At 40.5% G+C, this 19,198-nt stretch overlaps 1 protein-coding gene across 2 annotated transcripts; it reads left to right on the plus strand.

The window, feature by feature from the left end:
• The first annotated feature begins 652 nt into the window (after window positions 1–652).
• On the plus strand, window positions 653–18,268 carry DAPL1 (death associated protein like 1). Of its 2 annotated transcripts, none has more exons than XM_082763707.1 (4): window positions 653–779; window positions 4,026–4,113; window positions 6,126–6,189; window positions 17,689–18,268. In XM_082763707.1, the coding sequence occupies exons 1-4, from the start codon at window positions 722–724 to the stop codon at window positions 17,806–17,808; spliced, it is 330 nt and encodes a 109-aa protein (XP_082619833.1). In that variant the 5' UTR covers window positions 653–721; the 3' UTR covers window positions 17,809–18,268. The 2 variants fall into 2 exon arrangements, with proteins under 2 accessions (XP_082619833.1, XP_082619832.1); XM_082763706.1 differs by lacking the exon at window positions 17,689–18,268 and adding an exon at window positions 7,814–8,085.
• The last annotated feature ends 930 nt before the right edge of the window (window positions 18,269–19,198 follow it).

Below are 19,198 nucleotides of genomic sequence, written 5' to 3' on the forward strand. Positions count from 1 at the left end.
CCACCTCGGTGCCGTGTGTGACGCGGGACCCTCTGACACACGGAACAAGCAAGAGCAACAGTGCCAAGCCGCATGTCAAATATCCATACCAGTAACTTCTTTTCTTATTTCGTAAATAGAAAGTAAAGACACTCTGAATGTTTCTTCAGTCACCCCAAGGCACCCTCCCCGCGCACCCCACTTTGGAGATCGCTGCCAGGTACGAGCAGTGAACGACTGCTCTGCTATTAACTTTTGTCCAGGCTAACTGGGTGCCCTGCTTTTATAATTATTACGTTGAATCTTTCAAATGTCTGGTTTAAGCAGGCAAATTTCAACCTTCTTTCCCCAAAGGATTTGGAAAACCTGTTGACGGGCGTCGCTGTCTAAATTCGGAGCGGAGAATCAGCCACAGGGGCTGACAGCGCAGGGAGCCGGGACACCGGCCGGCCCAACGCTGCCCCTCCCGTACCTCACGTCCTTCCCGTAGCCGCTGCCTCGCTCCCCGCCGCCTGCCTCTCGGGACGTCCCCGGGCCGCAGCCCCGCGCTCCGACCGCCTCTTCCACCGCCTCTTTCACCGCGCCTTCCCCCGCCGCTGCGGGCCGTCAGGCTGACAGACCCGGGCGGGCCCCGCCCCGCCCCGCCCCGCCGCCTCATGGGCGCCGCCTCCGGCCGGCCCAGCCCCGCTCCGCCTGACGGGCCCGCGCGAGGCCGCTCCCCGCCGCCGCTCCCCGCCCGGCGATGGTGCGAACGGGGCGCCCCGCGCCCTGCCCGACGGCGGCCCGGCGGCCTCCTGCAGGTAGGGGCCGGGGCCGGGGCCGGGACTCCCCCTCCCCTCTCCCTGCCGCCGCCGCTCCCCCGCCCCGCCCCGCGCCTGCCTTGTGGCGGCGGCTCCGCGGGGTCTCCGCCGGTCCGGCCGCAGGCGCCGGCCTCGCGGGCGGACCCCGGCGCAACCGGTGGTCTGAGCCCCCTGGGGCGCCCGGGGCCGGAGGGGCTGCGGGGCGGCACCGGCAGCGCGGAGCCGGGGGGTGCCCAGCGGCTGGGGCAGCCCCGCCCTGCCCTGTCCCGCCCTGCCCCGCCCTGCCGTCCCGGCCGCTCCCGCGGGGCAGGACTCGCCCGCTTTCCCCCGCCGCTCCCGCTTGGGCCGGCCCCCACGCCTCAGCGCCGCGGGTTACCTGCGCCGTGCGGCTGGCCCTGAACTCGCTCCGAATCGGCCGGAGCCGTGCGGGCGGGGCTGCAGCCCTCCTCGGCGGGCGGCGGGGGGCGGCCGGGTGCTGCGGGGCGGCCTCCCCGGCCTCCGCCTGCGGCTCCGCTGCGGCCCGCTCCGTGCGAGCTGCGGGTGCTGCCCGTGCGGGGCCGGTGCCTCAGCGGGCAGCCCTTGCCCTGCCTGCTGTCCGCCAGCTCCGGGCGCTGCCCCTCGGAGCGCTGCCGCGCGGGAGCCGCGTTCCCGCCCGGTGCGCTGGGAGCAGCCGGTGCCCGAGGGGTGCGGGGCGTGGCTCATCTGTCTCATTTTACCCCTCAAATGTCTTTTGCGTTCTCAAGAACTTAATCTTCAAGCATGATTTTACGTGTTTGTGAAGTAACTTCTTTTGCAGCTTCGCTAGCTGACTTTGCTAGGCCTTTTCTGGATGATTATTTTCGTCCCTCCGGTGACAGCGGCGGTTGCGTTGCACCTGAAATGGCCTTAAAACCACTGCGGTAGTGCCCTAGTGCTTGTCCTGGTATTCCTTAATGTAGGTGACAGTAAGCTGCAGAAGTTGCAGAGAAGCGTTTTCAGGAGGCTTCACCTGCGGGCACTGCCATGCGGTGATCCTTGCAAAGGAATGCCAGGAAGCGAGTTGTTTCAGCTCAGCACCTAGCGAGCGAAGGCAGTGCAAGTGAATACGAGGGTAAAGGCACCCTTTATTCTGGCCACAGCATCAACAGTAACCTTGGGATCTCCAAGGTGCTGTGCCTTTGCTTTGTATTCATTTTTGTCGCTGTTGTTTTCCCACCCTACTTCTTTGAAAGCTGTGGTGTGTTTTAATATGGAAATTGGTAAGGATTTTGGCACTTAATGCTGAACTGTTAAGTTAAATGGATTACAGGGTACTTAAAATATGAAAATTGAGCTCCATATTAAAACTTTGAGACATCTCTCTTAATTGCTTTGAAAAAAAAAAAAAACCAGCTTTCTGGTGCATCTATATTACACTCTCCTACAACCACGGAATAACTGCTAGTAGCAACTATTTTCAAGTTAGTGAAAAGATTGAAATAAGTCTCGTGTGATTTGCAGTCATTATAAGCAACTCTTTTCCCAGTGGGCTTGTTGTAGTAGGCAAGACTCTCAACTGGTCACTTAGCATTTAAATATTTTTCCCATTTTTGGATATCTCCCTCTTCTTCTCCCACCCTTGTGGTTTTTGTAAAGCTTTATAGTGTTAAAAGTGTTTCCTTGGCTATGTGTGTCTGATCTCTTCTGTTAAATTAAAACCATCAAAAGCACTTGTATTTACAAATTGGCAGTCCTGCAAATGTGTGCTTAAGTGAAGGTCCCATGAAATGAATGATTCCCTTTTGGGGTTTGACACATTCCTAAAAGTGAATGCATCTGCATACCTAACAAGCTGTGGAAGAACGGACCTCCAGCTAAGATCTTGAAATATCCTGGCTTTTTCTTTTTTTAATCATTTGTTGGTATTGTTTAAATATGCCTCTTACGTGAACTCCCTTTCCAGAGAAATTTCACACCTTGTGAGCTTCAGGCTATTTAGAATCCCGATGCTCTTTACTAGAAGACAACTGGAAATGGTTGACATTTTTATTTCAGTGATTTTCTCATTTTGTAGTTAGATTGCCACCAGAGTTTTATTCTAGGTCTCTACTGTATTTGAAGCTGTAAGATTGCTAGGTGATCTATTTGCTGCTTAAACAGTAGCATAATTAACTGTATGTAGGCAATGCTGAAAAGAAAAGACAAGCTGAGATACTGCAGAACTCTACACTGCTTCAAACATGACTGAAGGACAATTGTTAATTCTAAAACTAAACCTGCAATCAGAAAATACAAGGAGATAAGCTAGATCTGATAGAAAACAGTTGTCAGATAGATAAATGCATGTGTTTGGGGGGGGGGAAGGAGAAAAAACTTCTTTCTCATGCTATTTAGCCAAGTAATTTTTGAAGTTTTTCTCAATTTCCTGTCATCCCCTGCCCCTCCCTACCACTACCCCCAGTATTTAAATTTGAAGACTCTTGTCCTGATTATTAATAAGAAGAACATGAACCTTGTTGTAAGAGGAAGCAACTTGTTCAAAATAATCAGAATGCATACTGAGTTTGTTCCTTCTTATGCTGGCAGTTTTAAAACTTAAAATACCTTTGTGAATGGGAAGGTACTTGTTTCAACAAGATGTTTTAGATAACTTCATATGTTCTTTGTTCAGAATTGAATTTTCTGACATGCCTCAGAACTTAAATTGTTATTGTTAGGTCTTCTGTAGCTTAATTAGTGCTAATTGGTTTTGTGATTGGCAGATATCTTAATAAAATAGAATTAAGCTTGTTAGAACACAAGTGAAAGATAAATATGCATCTGCATTATTAGCTTTATCCTAGAATACCTTGAACAAATCATGAAACCTTTATTGCTGTTAGTGATGCTTTTTGAAAACTAAGTGTTCAGAGTTGTGGGTGTGTTTGTTTGTTTGTCGTATTTAAAGTGGGATTTATTACATCTGAGATTTATGGGGGAAAGAATTCATACCAACATATTAAGGTGTTAAGATTTAATATAAGTTCAAGTGACTGAAAACCCATTGACTTCTTGATTACAGTATTTGGAAGTTGAATTAAAACTTCTGTGTCATAGTCTATTCAAGTCTTTCTTGGAACTCTTTGGTTTAATTCTGTGTATGTGCATATATACAAGTGAAGTAAAAATAGAATTAAATACCAAAAGATAATTTTGTGTTAACAATTAATCTGGGGTACAGGTATTTTTGTTTTGTTTGGCATGGAATCCTGTCTGTACTTTTACATAAACTGTATTTTCTTCTTGCAGTCAAAGCTGGAGGTATGAGAGTGTCTAAAAAGCAAGAAAATGGACTTGTTAAGAAAAACACTAAACCTCCAGGAAAAGACAAGACAAGGTATTGCACTGCAGGGCTGGTTTCCCTGCTCCATAGGTAAAGGTCATAGAGAACAGGTTGAAGGTTGAAAATAAAGACAACTATTCAACTCTGAAGAGTTTAATTCTTAAAGTAACTTGTGCTACGTAGGATTGCTAAACAGTCTGGCAGACTTCAGTCTGACTCCTGCTTTTGTGTGTTTTTACCCCCACTGGGATTTAAGTTGCCTGTATTACTTCTGATAAACAGATTTGCATCTGGCATTTCTGAGTATCTTTTGCTGCCATCAAGAAGTCTTCCTTTTTAGTTGAATATCTGTCTACATTGAGTCATAGTATCAGTATCTGACAACCAACACAAAGTACTGTAATCTAGTAGAATCCTTGTGAAATAGATTATTTTACCAGGATTTAAAAGGGAAGCTTGTGACTAGACCGACAGCTGAACTCAGGTTTTGGATGAATGTGATTTTATTTTTTACCTTTTTCTTTTTCTGGATAGCTTTTAATATTAAAATTAGCTTTCTTTACTTTTTTTTTTTAACACTAGCATAGTGACACTGTTTTGGCAGGTCTACAGAAATCACCACTGTGGGTTTGTTTGCTTTTCTTTTTCCCAATGGCTTGGAGGACACTGATCTAAATTTTTTTTTTTTTTTGTAACAAAGCTGAGACAGTAACACTGACTTCTTTCCTGTTTACTTGTTCACTGTACTGTGATCAATGGGTATTCAATATAGCATACATACCTTGTTGGAATGATGGATTTTGTCAGGTTGCAGTCATACAAGCCACAGGAAAATTGTTAAGTAGTAATCATACAGATTCCTTGTCCCTGTGTTTCTGATTCAGATGAGATCATCTGATAGAGCTGTAATAGTAACTTGTTTGAGACTAAGTGGCTGGTCTGAGCTGAGTTCAGTCTTGGCAGGAGATGAACTTTGAGATCTAGTTCTAAAAAAGTGTGCTTACTCTAGAGGTGCTGTGTAATATATTGCATGATAGAACATAATTCATCATCTTAATGGCTAATTAGATGCCTGCATGAGTTTATAGATAATACATAAAAACTGGTTATAGCTCGTTACGTAAGAGAAGTGACTCTTGTTTGGGGGGGGTTTATTTCTTTAATAACCCTTTTTTTTTTTTTCTGGAGTATTTTAGTTCGGAAGCTTTTTTTCACCAGTTGTTAGTTGTCTGGGTCCAATCTTGCTGCTGTCTTTTTACAGAATATGGTTATCCGATGGCATAAATGTATATTTAATATCTTCCGTTTGTCAATGTGGCAAACTAACAATTCCTAAATTGAAATTTCAATAGAAAGTTTATCTTGTCTCATCTACCAAATCATTAGCTTCATTCAAGCAGTATCTGCTTTTTCAAGAGTCACGGTTAAGGTGTTTGGTTCCATGTATATGGCTGATACTGGCTTTTCTTGACTGCATTTTAAGTTACAGAGGTGTCACTGCAAATAATAATATCATCAGAAGTATGTATAGTCTTCTAATGCTTATCTAAAGTATTTCGTACCCACAGCTTATTTATTTGGAATGCTGGTGATGTGGCTAATTTGCGTTGAACTACAAAGAAGTTAATGGGATAATCTTGTACAAAAAGTTCTTGCTTGACAATTTGCTGATGTCAAGGGAAATATTCCCCTGCCAGAGGATGAATGTTTTTCATAGGCCTAGATTAGAATCAAGAAAATGACAAAGTCAAATTTTTTACTTCTGTCTTTTCATTATAGACTTCGGTGAAGCTATTCCACAGTGTACAAAATTAGTATTTTCTATAAAATATACTACTATAAAATATAGTACTTTCTATAAAACTATGTATAAATAAAAAAAAAAAGCCACAACACATTTTCCATTGCTCTATTCTGAGGCAGCATACTTTCCTTTTTATATCGTATAATTAGCTCCAAAACTTAAATTTCAATTACAAAATGTTTTGTATTAACAAGTTTGAAAAATAAGTGGCAGTGTTTTTGCAAGATGGAGATACTAAATACTTCTTTCTCATGCTTTACAGTGCTGTCGTCAGTATTTCAAAAATTCAGAAGATGAGTGTCGTACTGGCAGAAGCACTGGACAAAGTAAGTACATGTGGAAGAACAAGATAGGCATTTGTCAAGGCCTCTCCATAAAACTAAACAACAACAAACAAAAAACAGTGAATTTTCCTTAAATTACTGTCGTCTGATATTTGTAGGCTTGTCTACTACTATATACTACTAAATATTCCTGATGATAAATAGCCTCTGAAGAAACATACTATGTGGGTGAAATGCTAGATGGCTAAAATATAACTAGCGGTCTCTTATTCTGCTATTTTGTAATTAATTTTTATTATTCTGTGCATTTCTACTCCTATTTAGCAGTAAATAAGTAGCCACAAAGTGGTTATTTATATGTGTTATAGAAAAGTACTGTTAGATATTTTAAAGTGTATTTTTTTTTTTTTTTTTTTTTTTTTTAGTGGTACGTTGATTTCAAATTCACAGAACATAGAATGGTTTGGGTTGGAAGGGACCTTGAAGTCCACCTAATTCCAATCCCCTGCCGTGGGCAGGGACACCTCCCACTAGACCAGGTTGCCCAAAACCCCATCCAACCTGGTCTTGAACACTTCCAGCATGGGGCATCCACAACTTCTCTGGGCAACCTCTCCCAGTGCCTCACCACGCTCAGTAAAGAATTTTTTCCTCATCTGTAATCTAAATCTACCCTCTTTTAATTTAAAGCCATTACTCCTTGTCCTGCAAGTGCACAGGTGGGAAGCTCATGTCAAACTGTTTTAAGTGATCCTTGAGACAACACGTACAACGTATTGCATTGTTGCTCCATATACAGTTATTTCACCTGGGGACTGATACAAGATAGTCAGACATCTGACTGATTTCTCTCTTGGAAATAGAAGATTACTTAAATTTTATGTCACAAGGCTGCTGATAGACTCTATTTCTTCTATCATTATGCTTACAGGTCTAGTATCTCTTGCTAGGTTGTTGATGCAGAGTCTTACACTTAAATATTGCAAAAGCTGATTTAACAAGCAGCTTTTTAATTTGCATGCTAATCAGATCTGACTCTCATCTGTTTTTCATACACATGCAATCTTTAGATTCCAAAGCATACAAAGAGTTCCTCATCTGTAGAGCTTTGTAAAACATCAGTCACATTTCAACATAAGCCTTTCATCAACAGATGGGATCAAAGCTTTACTATGTAGATCTTGAAATTTGGCTTAGACTTATTTGTTAAGGAGAAATAGAGATATCATCTTGTTTTTCCTCTATTTCCCATCTCTTCTGCTCTGATCTCCCATTTTCTTCTACAGTTGGTTTCCAGAATCTCATACATAAACCTTCTTTAGAAGTTTAAAAAGTGATAATTAAATAATACAATGATGGTGGTTTGAATCAGGAAAAGTAAGAATTTGTAACCACTTAATGTTAACTTGGTTACAATTTATTTGTTCTGCTTTCCTTGTCAGTTCATTCTATGAACTACTGAGAAAGTCAATTCACAGATGGTAGTCAGACTAATGTCAAAATTTTAAACCAGAAACTATTAAATGTACAGAATCACTGAGTTCTGTGTTGATTACTTGAACTCTTTGTAGAGTTAGGTTTAACTACTTTCATGTGATGGAATTTAGGAGGAGAACAACAGAAGTTGTATTCTATTACAACTTTTTTCCCCATTTTAATGTTACAGATGAGCCACAAAATTCCTGCAACAGCATTACAAGTTGCTCACCAAAAGCCACAGCCTGCCTTGGAGAAGTTCATGCTACCTAAAAGAATTTACATTATTCAACAGCCACGGAAATGTTAAAATATGCATTTAAAAACTTATGTTTACATAGAAGCAAATTTCTATTCTAAATAGCACTTAGCACACTGCGGTAAAGGATCAAAAACTGTGGAAATAGTTTGACTGCCTTGTATCTTACTGTGTTTCTATTAGTGACAATAAAATACTTTATAAAAAGAGTTACTCAGTTACTTGGGTTTTATTAAAATATATAGCTTCTGTCTAATCTATTTTTAGTAGTGTTCAATAATAACTCAATGCCAAGAAGCCTAACAGCTTCACTTCCTGTGTGAGTTTTGACTGAAGTACTGGAATTGTCCATCTTTTCTGTATTTTTTTTTTTTTTAACTCAGTGTGATAGCAAAGTTGAAGTGAATGTGATCCTAAGAAAGGTCACAACTGAAAGGCATGTTTTCTGAGAGAGTTGGTATGTCAATTGTAAATGGAGTGAAGTACTGCTTAAAATCCAGATTGCCTAATGCTTTGACCTCAGTGTTTATTTGGGTCTTTTTTTTTTTCCTCTTATAATTTAGGCTGAGGTGTTCCATACCAATGCCTGTCTCAGGCTGATTGCATGACATGGCAACTTCAGAGGGTCCTGGGAAAAACCTACAGATTTTTCTTGCATTTGTTTCTGTAAGGAAGTTCAGCTTATTGTGCACTGGAGCATTTTCTAAGGTGAGGAGGAAGGGAAAATGATGGTTGAAGCTGACATTGGAAAGTTGAACAGGTTAGGAACTTTTAAGGCCCTCAGCTAATAGAGGTTTCCAAACACTTTTTCCTTGAAGGAAGATGTCTCAAGAATTTAACAGCAAGAAGCCCCTCTTTGTCCTTAATGACTCCCCTGCTGGGATCCAGACAGTAGGAAGAGCCAAGTGAGAACAGTCTGTGTTAACCCATTTAGGGTTGAGGAGTAGGAATGAAGGAAATACATGACTCGGACTCGAACCTCTGGGATGAGAGGGAAGACATGAAAGAAGAGTCAGGTTGCAAGGAACACAGTGATTTGCATATGGAGTTTAAGGTTGGGATGCTAGAATGGAAGATGAGCCTGAAAAGCAATTAGACTCAGTACAGACTGGAAGTAGTAGGACCTGAGGGATCAAGCTTGAAAATGGGGAGGAGCAATTGTAAATAAAAGAACAGGAAGTATCCTTGAGCCCTGCATGCTTATGCTGTCAGGAAAGACAATAAAAATAGTCAAAGTCCTGCCAGAGAATAATTATCTCCTCCTGCTCATTGGTTGGGTAGGGGTAGCTCAGCTTTTTTTCTTGCTCTGAATCTAATTCTGTTTTTTTGTTTTTGTTTTTTTGAGGTAGTAATTGCAGATGAATGTGCCACTAAAATTGCAGTCAAGCACTTCAGGCAGACTCAATATGAAAAGTGATGCTCAGAAATGCATTTATATTGTCTGTAAGGTTTCTTTTTATAGTGTGCTGCACATGACTACAGTGAAAATTTATTGAACATATGAAGCCCTCTCCTTAGAGGAGAACCCTTAGAGGAGAAAAAAGGGGGTTACTCAGAATTAGTGTTACCACTTAATATGAATGTCTGCTTCACTTTATTCATCTATGAAATGTAAATAACTTTATATGTTGATTAAAGATTAAATTATGATCACAGGAGGGGGTGATTAGTAGTATGTGCAATAAATAACTTGGTTACACCCTGAACAAATAAGAAAAATTCAAATACCACTGCTAGTACATGTTCACTACAGAATAAATGCCAGAAAAAAAAAATTATAATTCTGATCTTTACCTTTTTTTTCTGAAGAAAACTAATAGCTAGTGAAAATAATAGGGCCTGATTCTGATGGCCGTTAAGGAATATTTCTTTCTCTGAAGTAATCTGCTTCCAGAAACCTATGCATATGCTTGCCAAGGATCTCATGCCAGATAAGGTTGTGTTAGTAAAAAGGATTATTTTCTTTTTGGATTACACCCATCAACCTTCCCCTGGATGCTAGATTAACTGGACACCTAATTATTCTGGACTGTGCTTAATATATACTTGAGTGAAGAATCAATTCAAGCATCTTTTCCTAATAACTTGAAGGGACGGTGTGTATCCTGGCACACTACAGAAACTGGTGACTGGTGAATTGCACCCTGCTGCAAGGAGCTATTCAAATAGCTTGGGAGCAGAGAGATACGGGATCCTTGTTTCTATCCTGCACCCCTAGAGTGGCTGAAAACATTACTATTCTAGCTGTGTGCAAATCACTGTGGGGATCCAGTCACTTATTGCAGCACTTCATTGTTGCAGCTGCATAAAATCCTATGTTGTGATACAATATTAACATTGCTATGGCAGTGAGTAAACAGAAGAATCTGACCACCCTTCTACTTGTTCCATATTGAATTTTTGCAGTCTGTTCTCTAATGAATATTATCTAAACAGTTTAAAACAACATGTTTAGGGTAGGGATGGCATGCTAAATAGAGAAAGTAGCTATGGGGAACATATCTATTGACATGAATCAGGTGGTCATGTTGCTTATGGACCTAACCCAGTTTTAAAAGGTCCTCATACAGTGCACCTGTAGCAGCTTCAATACTATATAGTTGAATTAAATATATTCAGTAACTCGGTTTTCTCTGGTATAGTGACTACTCTGTCTGCACTGGGAGTTGTGCAGTATAGGCTCAGTCTATGTTTTTAAGAAGCATCAGTCCTGGAAAAATGCATCTGCGCGTGTTGCCGCTGTGCCTAGGATCTGTAAGTGTACAGTGCATATTTGGAGTGGTTGTATGGTAGTTCCAACCACCCTATCACAAAGCCTGCTTTAATGTAAAATATCTTCCATATTCTACCTATATAAAATTTTAATGTAGAGAAAGGGGACCTAACACGAAGCCAGGAGGCCTATGTTCGATAAGCTCAGTTTATGGGTTTTACTAAATGTCAAGCAGGTGCAGGTCCCTCTTTTGCAGTAATATGTATCCTGCAGAGGAAGAAATCCTGGCAACTGATCTATTTCATTTCCTGCATTCCCCTGTGGCATTATTACATGTAGCATTTAATGTTTGCTTTCTGTGTCAATAGCACTTGCTATTTGGAGAGAACCTGAAAGTTGGTTTTACTCAGCTGGGCAGATGAGCACCACCACAACTGCTTTCTCACTCCTCCCTCAAAGGGAAGGGGGGAAAAATATGATGGAAAGAGCTACAGGGTTGAGGTAAAGACAGGGACGTCACTCTGTAATTATTATGATGGACAAAACAGACTCGGCGTAAGGAGATCAGAGAATTTCATTACATATTACTAACAAGCTAGAGCAGTGAGAAACAAACCAAAACCAACCAACCAAACAAAAACCCTACAGCCACCTTCCCCTCCTCCACCCTCTTCTAGGCCCTCATCCTGAGCAGCACAGGGGAATGAGAAATGGGGTCTGCAGTCAGTCTATAACGCTTTATCTCCGCTGCTCCTTCAGGGTCACTCTGCCCCTGCTCCCCATGGGGTCCCTCCCACGGGATGCTGTCCTTCACAAACTGAGCCTGCGGGGCTGCCCACGGGCAGCAGCTCCTCAAGCACTGCTCCCACACGGCTCCATCCCACGGGGTCCATCCCCCAGGAGCAAACTGCTCCAGCACGGGTCCCCCATGGGTGGGCAGCAGCTCCCCCCTGCTCCATGTGGGCTCCTCTCCACGGGCTGCAGCTCCGGCCCGGGGCCTACTGCTGCGGGGGTTCTCCATGGGCCTCAGCATCCTCCAGGCCACATCCACCTGCTCCACAGGGGGCTCCTCCACCCATGGGGGGGCTGCAGCGTGGAGATCTGCTCCGTGTGGGACCCATGGGTGCAGGGGGACAGCCTGCTCCACCAGGGGCCTCTCCATGGGCGGCAGGGGAACTACTGCTGCCTGCCTGGAACACCTCCTGCTGCACTGACCTTGGTGTCTGCAAGTCTGTTTCTCACTTCTCATTCCCCTAGCTGCTGTTGCACAGCATTTTGTTTTTGTTTTTTCCCTTTTATCAAATCTGCTTTCACAGAGACGCAAAGAACATCACTTATTGGCCTGGCTTTGGCCAGCGGCGGGTCCCTTTGGAGCCATCTGAAACTGGCTCTTACCTGACACGGGGCAGCTGCTGGCTTGTTCTCACAGAGGCCACTTTTGCAGCCCCTGCTACCAAAACCTTGCCATGTAAACCCAGTACAGAAGTGTACAGAGAATAAACTCTTCTGCTGAAGTGTTTTATAATTAAGAACACTTCCATTTCAGCCAAGTCAATCTTTTACTTAACTGTTGCATTCTGACAAGTGCTTTTCTGTAAGGTGCTTTATTTTCTCAAATTTATATATATTTATTAAGGTGTCCTGCTTATAACAGTATTCTTAATAACAAGAACTAAACAGAAAACAAAAATTGTATTTTAAACTTTAAAGAATAGACTTGACAGTTTTTCATTCTGTTTGTGCCATCAGCTCTTTGACATCTTTTTTGTTTGTGTTTGCATCATTGGTGATGCTATGATGAATCAGTTTTACCTTCTGTTTTAGGGAGTTTTATCTAGTTCTAGTCTGAATTTATTACTTTGCCTTTATTTAAATATGAACTACAGCTAAATTCAGAACTTAAGGAACGAATACAGTTGGTTTGCTGGAAAAGATCAAAGCCTTGCAGGAAGCCTGCTTTTGCAAATGATGGAAGCATTTAACAAGAATGGCATGGTTTCAGGAAACAATTTCTTCTGTAGAACTTCTTGATGGAAATAACATTGCTTAATATAGGGTTGTTTCTTGTCTGTAGACTTTAAAACACCTTACAGAAGTGGGAGCGGCTGAAGACAACTGGCAATAAAAGCCATGAAAACAGATTTCAGTAAATGCTGCTAGCTACGAGGCCTTCAACATACATGTATTCCTAAATTTGATAATGTCACACCTTCTGTTTGAAGGCTTCTGGACTTCTCTGCAGGGATGAATTTCTTGAGTGAGGCTGAGTGTCTACCTCTTAGCACCTGACTCTAACATCTTGGGTGGTGCTTGGCAGAGCTGTTTGGGAATTTGGCAATGTGTAACTTTAGCTGTTCTGGAATGAATTATGGTATGTGTTGTTATTCATTGTACAGACTTAAGTCTGAACTGAGAGTACGTGACTTCTGAATTTTGTGTGAAGCCATGAAGCAGATTAAATGACAAAGGAAATACATGTGGCTAATCTGGAAATCTACAATAAAAGGGAACCATAATGAAAGGCTTAACAAAATAAAATAACTGTTTAAAGCCTTTCTTCCTTCTGAGATGTACTCATTCAGTCTGTCCCTCTCCAAGCAGTATGCACAAATTTGCAAATCATTTTAAGCACAGTAACCTCTCCGTGCTATGCAAAATCCAACTGGTATACACACAAACATGTACATCTACTAAATTCCTCTTCAGCTGCATTGGTAGAGGAATGTGTTTCTGGAATGTAAAAATTCCTTGGCCTAATCAGTGTCGTCTGTGACACTGTTGAGCATAACTCCCAAAACAAGTTCACAGTAAGCAATCCTGTTTTGAAACCCTCACTGTCCTTGATGACCATGTTTTCAACATGCTGTTATTCCTTGTGTTCTCTTTCTGCATCTCGTAGGCTGTCCTTCCTTCCTTAGCACGAGCAGGGCAGATGCTTGCAGCTGATCAGTTTAGCTGATCGGTTTAGGAGGAATGCACACTTTTTTCATGCTTTTGAGCCATTTGTGCATTAAATCTTTTTAAAGAGAGTAGGTGTGATGGGATTCTTTGCAGATACCCAAGATAGCATTCCTTAGAGCTTCCAGACCTAAAGCTTTGACTGCTTCTTGTCTTCCTCACCGTTAGCTGAATGGCTGCTGCTGTTCTGCGGAATACATTATTGAACCACGCTTGTACCTGGTAACTGTTTTCAGTCTTTCTCAGCTACTGTAAACTTTAAGGCACTTTGCTTTCTCTTTTCACTAGTTATCGTTTTCACTTTATTCAGCGAAACCATGCAGAGAACAATGATTCAACCTGATAGTGAACAGCTTTTTTCTTCTTGTCAAACCTGGCCATAGACCCCAGTCCTGGCCATTATTCCACTCTTACTGGATTTTAGTGGAAAACTTTTAGATAACTTTATTATTAACATAAATTTCTGGCATTTCATTTGTAACAAATTACCAATTTTTAGTTAACTCTTCAGGTGAAGAGTCTATTAAAATTATGAAACCTGAGTATTTCTTACTCTCCAGCTTTCCTAGTTTGCTAAGTTGCTATACAGGTTTACCAACCACATCAAGCATAATGTAAGAAACCTCAATAGTTCAGTATTATGAGTATACTACTTTTGCCACAAGAGGTAGCTATATGTCTACAGCTTACTCGGGTTCTGCCAGCTAAGCTAGCCTCTGAAAACGCAGCTATTTTCTTAGAAGGAGGTATACTTAATCTGAAAAAAAAAAAAAAATGAAGTAGTTTCAAAGAAACATAATAGATTAAGTACTGAAATCATCATTTGGTATTTCACACGGGACTCTAGCAATTGTGGAGATCCAAAGAGCATAGTCGTTACAAAACAGTTCCTTTTCCTTCCTACATTCTTGATGTTTATGGCTGTAGTCGATTAAACTGAAACATCAAACAGGGAATACAGGAAAGCGCATACTACATTTATATTAGACACACTTGCATAGATAATCAGTATTTGCTGATTTTATAGGTGCTTTCATATTTAAACTTGTTAATTTAGAAACAATTCATTCTTCCGTGAACCAGGCAACATTGGAAAATTGGATACAGCATTTCATATTCAACTGTTATGTAAAACGGGAGGAAGTTTCTGAAACTGATTTCATTTAATTATTTCAGAAGTTATTTTTATGTAAATGAATAACAAAGCTATTATAAAGTATTAGTTTTTATAAAGTAGCCATCATTTTAGTTGCAAAATATACAGTTAAAGGCATACTGAAATAGAACAGTCACTAAAATAATGAATAGTGACCTTAAACTTTAATTCCAACCTACTTTTTTGCTCATAACTTTCTGGAATTCCTTCTAGTTTAATTTTTCCATATTTGGTATCTTTTTTTTTTTTTTTTTTTTGAAGCTCAAGAGTTAGCGAAAACTCTGAGCCTAATTTAAGCTGCACAAGCCTGAAATATTTGTTCCCTATATGTTGCTGTCAAGAAACATCAAAAACGATGACAAACAAGAATAGCTATTAAAAAATAGCTGAAATTTAAAGCTTTTAACTTGGTTTGTTCTGTGGATCTCAACTGAAAAAAGTGAAAACAAGTCAAAAAGCTAAATTCAGAGTGAGATAATTTTGTTGGAGCTGTTCAAAGATGGCAGGCAACAATGGGTAGACATATAATTTTCTCTACAGTGCACATATATTTGAGTTCTGCTGTGCAAAAGTTTTTCGAGGTTTCTAAAGACAGTACTTTAAAATATTATGGATAACCCTCCAATTATGTTTAACTCTAGCCTCTAACCCTTTAGCAAGGCCAGTTTTAGGCTGCTACTATCTTGAATTTTATTTTTTTCTAACTGAATTCAACTCACAAAAAGTAAATAAAGGAATTTTAAAATGTTATAGATGTATTTGTCATGACACATTTATAACTCTGACTGTCTCCAAGAACTTAAGTGAAGGATAGCTTTGTTCAGAATGCCTTTATTAGCGCATGCACAGAAAAAAAGGGGGATGAGGGGTGGCGAGGGGAATGTCCCAAAGCTCTGCGGGCCGTGGCTGTAAGGAATTTACAAATTTGGCTGGCAAAAATGGAATGCATATATTGTTTTACACTAATAAGATCATGCTTCACAAATAGGAGAAAATTAAGTTTGAACCAACCAACATACTGGTTGGTATGGCAGAATGATAATAAGCTCAGAAATATTTGTCTTTAACCAACAATACTGTTCCTTTCAAATGGAACAAGGACTGCTAACCTTTGGCGTTTTTCCCAGTTTACATAAAACCTTTGGGTAGCTTGGCATATGCGTTGTACCTTTAAACACTTCCACTGAGACACAAACTGTTCTTCTGCTATTATGGCTCACCAAATGATTAAAAACGAATTCTCATTTTAAAGAACAATTTGTCATATTTGTAACAAAAATGTGAAGGAACAGTTTTGACTGTGGTTTGGTTCCAGCTGAAGGGCAGGGGGAGGAATACAATCCATGTTCCTAAGAAGGACCTCGGTAGCACCAGCGTTCTTGACAGTTTTCTGACAGAGTGAACTATAACCTAAGAACAGATCGTCGTCTGTTTACAGAGAAGAAATTCCATTAAGTCTCTTTGAGACAGTCTTTCCCAACAGAATCTTCAGAGACATAAATTAATACTGTATGCTAGACCTATTGCCCTAGAAGTATAAATACAAAGTATACTAGGGAAACAGAACAAATTATCAGCCATAAGCACGGATCTCCTTACTTTCATGACTGTTTTCATGAGATAGATGTTTCTAGTGCTTCCAGCTTTTCAAGACATTCATGGATTTTTTGGTTACATCCTGGGGATTTCTGAAGTATTAAGCATCATTTCTTACATATCAAAATAATTTTTTCCCTTGACAATAGGCTCTTAGGGAGCCTGTAGGGAATGCAGTACAAGTCTCCACATGGGGATTCATTTCCAGTTAACTACTACTAGCATTATTTCAAATATAAAACACTCGTTTCCCTCATTCTATGATGTTATTATAGTTTGGAGCAAATAATTCATATACAACGAGCTTCTTCTAAACTTTATGATACACAAACTTTATTTTATTTTCTGTAGTGCTTTTTCTGAACTGATGTGCTGTGCTAAATAAATACACTAAAGTAAAAACAACAACAACAACAAGGACTAAACACACCAATAAACCCTACCCTCTGCACCAGTCTACATTAGTTATTTTGACACGGAAAAAAAGGATGGAAGGAAAGAAAGGGAGGGAGCCTAAAGGGCAAAGAAGAAATTCTGGCTTGTCTCAAAGTGGTCTCCAAGACATGTTACTAGTGCCTTCTTCATACTGCTGTCTTTTGCAGCATTTTTGCTTCCACCATTATATTCTATCCTCATAGTTTTGTTTTGTTTTGTTTTTTAATTCAGATGACTCCATAAAGAAATTGGAACATTTGGGTGCCAATAATGGTAGACGAATTGTCATTTTTTTGCTAAATTGCATTGTTTTTTGCTGTTGTTGTTCCCTGTACTGAAGAGTACTTTTTAAAATGCTCAGTTGCTGTTACACTCACTTAAAAGATTCCCCAATATTAGTTAGTTCTATTTCTGAAAGTAAGGCAGAATGAAAGAAACCACCACAGAGACATAACCTCTGTGGGAAGGAGAAAAGAAGAGCCGAAGAATGTCAGTGGCTCAGAGTAAATAAATTATCTGAACAAATGAGTGGAAGGTGCAGAGGGCAGAACAGTAGAGGACGATAAACAGCTGTGGGCTGAATTGTTCCCAAAAGGAAGGTACTGGAGAGCAAAAATCCTTATGCTGCTGTGACCAAAAGTATTGCTCTGATGAGGTAAATAGGGATGTATTAAAATCAAGCCCCATTTAAAAATATCCCGATGCCAAGCTTTCCTGTGGAACAGCAGGACCTAACTCCAACTAACAGCAAACTGTCTTTCAAAGCTTCTAAGTTCATATACAGAGGAAGAGCGAGCAAGCACTGAGCGTGACTAGGAATAAATCCCACAACAGCAGCATCATAGCTCTGTTTTTTTGGCTCAGGTTTCAGAGACAAAGACAAAATCATAAAAGGCTGCCAGAGCTAAGACATTTCCTCCGAGACAGAGAAAACTCCTCTCTTTCCAGACAGAGGCCTCATGCAGAATGGAGGGAAGAGAATGTGATTCTCTGCAAGAAGAGGGAAAAGCTGCTGGCCGAGCTGCACAATGTTCTGCCCTTGTTTTGGGACAAGTCTCCAGCTACTGAGCTGCTGAAGTCAAAATGAAAGAAGTGTGAGATAACTGACTTTCTGCTGTTGTACCCCTGAGAGCCTTTGTCTCCACGTTGCTCTGCTCCTCCAACACCATACAAGGCAGTCCCGGCAAGTGTTCTTATGAGGATGCTCTTCTATGTAAGACTGCAACTCGTTTCTGAACACACATATGGATTCTCTTCTGTACCCCTCAGAGACCCACTGAAAGATGCTGCATGAAATGTATGCACAACATAGAAAATGTCCTGCAGTACTCTGACACTGTAGTAGTTATTTTGCTGTTAAATTCATATTTAGTTGTTCATGATGAATTAAACATGAAGATAAATCGTAGTTTGCTCAGCAAATCCTTACTGTTATTTATAGATGTATTTCATACTGTCCCTACACTTTCCTTTTTTTGGTATGAGGAAGAATAATCTTTTTGTTAATTATATGAAAGTGTGATGTAGAAATTATATGTAGGGAAGCTAATCAGCTTGGCCCAAATGCAGGGAACAGCTGGATGATTGGACATTTGGGATGGAAAAAGCAAGCCATTTGAGACTGGGAGAGAAAAATACATCATATGAATGTTTCTGCTAACGTTATCAACTGCTGTGCTCATAATGATGGCATTCAGACCACCACTGCTACGTGTCTTTACCTACTGAAACAAACAAACAAACAAACAAAAACAAAAAACTAACTCTAAAACCATTAACATGAGATGGTTATCTAAGTGTAAAAACCACCTAGAGATAATGCTCTGTAGTGGTTACTTTGATACAGCTCATCAGGGTTACCACAGATAGCAATAACCTCAGCTAGCTACACCAAAGTAAAAATATCTGTACTTCATTTCAAACTGGATTTTATGCCAACAGAACTGTTTCAAATTACCTCTTGTGATAGAACAAATCTTCCCTGCTTCTGCAAAAATCTTAAGTGTCAACATTAAAAGCAAGTTGGAATGACTATTGTGCTACTCAGATAAAGTTTTAACAAATTCTTTCAGTAATGCTGAGATCCTTGTCATCAGTTATATTCTGCTCATCTATTTGATGTTTGATTTTAAATCTCGTATTTTAAAAATCATGAAGTGAGCATAAAGATTTTTAAGTAGAGTTCTGCAACTGGGAACTGAGAGATTACTAAGTACCAGTTACTTAAGTAAGTTACTGTCAGACACAGTTGAACTGTTTACACAGACTAAATGCTCAGAGGGATGCACAATGGCAGATTAAAAATAGATACCTGAAATTGCTTTCAACCATCTGCAGCACCCTTCCACCTGGGAATCTTACCTAGCAATTGACCTTTTCCATCAAACACAATTTGTTTTATTGCTGCAGTTTTCAAACCACTATATTAAGATAAATGGTCCTCAGATCTCTTTTACCT

The sequence above is a fragment of the Aythya marila genome (assembly GCF_965140915.1).
Source record: "Aythya marila genome assembly, chromosome: 6".
Taxonomy (NCBI): Eukaryota; Metazoa; Chordata; class Aves; order Anseriformes; family Anatidae; genus Aythya; species Aythya marila.

Coding starts and splice junctions, on each gene's coding strand:
- DAPL1 (XM_082763707.1), top strand. CDS start 722: ATGGTGCGAACGGGGCGCCCCGCGCCCTGCCCGACGGCGGCCCGGCGG. Junction 780..4,025: donor GGCCCGGCGGCCTCCTGCAG/GTAGGGGCCGGG, acceptor TTCTTCTTGCAG/TCAAAGCTGGAGGTATGAGA. Junction 4,114..6,125: donor CCAGGAAAAGACAAGACAAG/GTATTGCACTGC, acceptor CATGCTTTACAG/TGCTGTCGTCAGTATTTCAA.